This window comes from Propithecus coquereli, unplaced genomic scaffold (genome assembly GCF_000956105.1).
Source record: "Propithecus coquereli isolate 6110/MARCELLA unplaced genomic scaffold, Pcoq_1.0 Scaffold740, whole genome shotgun sequence".
Classification (NCBI taxonomy): Eukaryota; Metazoa; Chordata; class Mammalia; order Primates; family Indriidae; genus Propithecus; species Propithecus coquereli.
The window spans coordinates 119,928-123,036 of NW_012153508.1; the positions used below are offsets into that span (position 1 = coordinate 119,928).

Sequence of the window (3,109 nt, forward strand, 5' to 3'; positions counted from 1 at the left end):
GTGTGTGTGTGAGAGAGATATATATAGAGAGAGAGAGAGAGAGAGAGAGAGAGAGAAAGAGAGAGAGTTTTTCAGTATTTAAACATACGATTTAATCTTTAGGGCTCTCTTGGCCTTAATTACACTGTAAAAGATTTATTTTTAATTTGATCACAAAGAAACTTGAAATAATTATAGCATAACTATTATTAATTGAACTTCTATTAATAGTCTTGCTTCCTGCTTCTCATTGCCCCTGATTTCTGATGTTTGTGTCTAAATTCTTATAGATTGTTGCTTCATCTGTAAAATCTAGTTATTGATTTAAAGAGCTCAGATGCTCTCTGAATATTCTCTTTTAGTCATAATCTGTTATTTTAAAATGAATTTATAATTCACAGGATGAACTGGCATCTTTAAAAGAACAACTGGAAGAAAAAGAATCTGAAGTAAAAAGGCTACAAGAAAAATTTGTTTGCAAGATGAAAAGAGAAGGGATTGAAATTCTCGATAGAAGTAAGAATGCACTTTTTAATTTGTTATCTTGTTAAAATCCTCCAAAATCTGTAAAGAAACTGATGTTATTCAATGCATAATTTTAGCATCAAAGAGAGAGTAGCACAGCCAGGCAGGCCCAGGACCGCAAGGAATTCACAACTCATTACTGTACCTGGAAAGCCATTACCTTCCTCTTCTGCAGCCGGAGAAGGACAATTCTGTACTTTATTAGGTGGTCACTTTAGATTATTAAATTGTAAATTCTCATCACAAGAATGGCACACTGAATTGGTAATATGCACATTCAGATACTGAGGCTGGAGAGAGAGTCGAGGCCCAGTCATTTTAATGCCACCTACTTATAAATGAGTAAAGCCATTATTTTAGTGCTGAGCTTAGAGTTGGGTGAGCTTGTCGAGAGATCCTGCAGAGTGAACTTAGAACAGAATCTTGGAGCAGAATGGAGGAGGAAAAGAAAACAGGAGAGCTACAGCAAAGAAGGAACTATCAGTTGACAGATCTAAGAGAAGGACAGTATCATGACGAGACACTAAAGGAGATGATTTTAAAGGAGGAAGGATGCAGGAGGTAGTTCAATGATACCAAGTGCCACAGCAATGTTGAGACTAATTTTGTTAACATTATGAATTCAAATCACTTGAGGAAAGAATATGACAATCCTTCACACTCTTTTAATCTTCAAAGGAGTTGCAATTTTAAGTTTATTAACTTACTCACAATAAACTATAGAGTAGAATATACATTTGTGTTCCATTTTTAATATTTACAGGGTATTCTTTGTAAATCACTTATTTATAGACCAACAGAAGAAGAATTCTTAACAGTTGCTAACACCACGAAATTAACATCAAATCATGTTCATACTATATTTAAAAATTCATCAAGTCTTTGTTCTGTTCTTGGAACAGCTGAAACAGAAAAGGAGACATCGGAGCACCTAGATCTGGCTACATCTTCTCAGCCGAAAGGTTCACAGGGGAATAGTGCCTTTCTGGGATCTCTGCCATCTCTGGATTCCAAAAGGAAATCCAGAGGTTTCATGAAACTCTTTGGAAAGTAAGTAAAAGAGTGAACAAGTCGATTGGGCCTTGTCTTACATGTGGCTCAAACGTAGGGATAATTGGAAAACTGGCTGAAAATGGGTATGGAATTGTAAGACTTTTGTATTCTTCTTATGGAAGGAAGGTTGTGATTTGGGATTCATTAACTCATTGGGTCTCAGTTAAAGTTTAAACTTGTATGTCTAAGTTAATGACATACAAAGAGGATAGGCTCAAATATATGTGCCAGCTAAAAGTGTTCTGATTAGCAAGTCTAAGGCCTCCTTAGATATTAATAAGGCAATGTGTGTTCTGTCTTCTTCAAATATAGGAGAAATCAGTTGTCAACAACATTCAACCCAGATGACATGTCTGAGTCTGAATTCAAAAGAAGAGGGACAGGGGCAACTGCAGGGTCCCCATTGGATTGGTCTTGAGATTTGGGACAGTCTAGCAGGTAAGAACAGCCAAACTAATGGACTTTTGCACCTCTACTATTCATCAAGGCCTCATGAGCTCCCACAGTGTTAGTACTGTCATTGGGTTAAACGAAGTCATTGCTTATGCTGGGCCTACTGGAAGGGTCCATCATCGATAGAGTGGTGCAATTTGTCAATGGTTGATGAACAACTCTACAAAGGTGAGGGCTGTGTGAACGAGTTGAGGAGCCAGAGCTAAAGTGTCAAGAACATCTGTATTAGATCAGTTCTTGGACTTAAATTTTACATAGACAATAATTATAAGTACTCTATAGCATAGCTCTGGAAAGATGGGATGGCATAGTGGTTAAGAGTAGGTTCCGAAATGAGACAACTTGGATTTAATTTCTGGCTTTATGATTTTCTACCAGCTCGGTGACCTTGAGCAGTGACTTCCATGCTCTGTTTTAGTTTTCTCCTCATAGTAATGAGTATCTACCCAAAAAGGGGATTGTGAAGATTAAATGAGTTAGTGTGTATTAAGTATCTGACAGACAATAACTGATCGATAAGCATTAGTAATTGATGGAGTCTATGAAAGCACTTAAAGAAATAAATTCTACCAGAATTCTTAGATTTATCAAGACTACGTAATGTTTTACCTATTCAGACTCTAAGAATGGTTGGGCATGGGGGCTTACAACTGTAATCCCAGCACTTTGGGAGGTAAAGGTGAGAGCATCACTTGAGGCCAGGAGTTCAAGACCAGCCTGAGTAACATAGCCAGATTCCATCTCTACAAAAAAATGGAAAAGTTAGGTTGTGGTGGTCCATACCTGTAGTCCCAGCTACTCAGGAGACTGAGGTAGGAGGATCACTTGAGCCAGGAGTTTGAGGCTGCAGTGAGCTATGAACATGCCACTGTACTCCAGCCCTGACAACAGAGCAAGACTCCCTCTCTATTAAAAAAGAAAAAAGACTCTAAGAACTTATACACTCTTATCAAAGTTTAGGGCTTGTTTATGGATATTACCCTGACTTACTAAGCTTAAAAGGGTGGGGTTGGCAACCAGAAAGCACAAAATGTTGATACTAAATTCTTTAAAAGTATAATGGGCTAGAAAGATTTTAAACACAGTCCCTCCTACACAG

General features: G+C 37.7%; 1 protein-coding gene across 1 annotated transcript in view; it reads left to right on the plus strand.

The window, feature by feature from the left end:
• The window catches only part of LOC105824477 (taste receptor type 2 member 50-like), a 40,993-nt gene that overhangs the window by 15,634 nt on the left and 22,250 nt on the right, over positions 1 to 3,109 (plus strand). Inside the window, 2 exon segments of the mRNA XM_012661925.1 lie at positions 381 to 495; positions 1,407 to 1,554. Coding sequence (XP_012517379.1) covers positions 381 to 495; positions 1,407 to 1,554 — 263 coding nt within the window.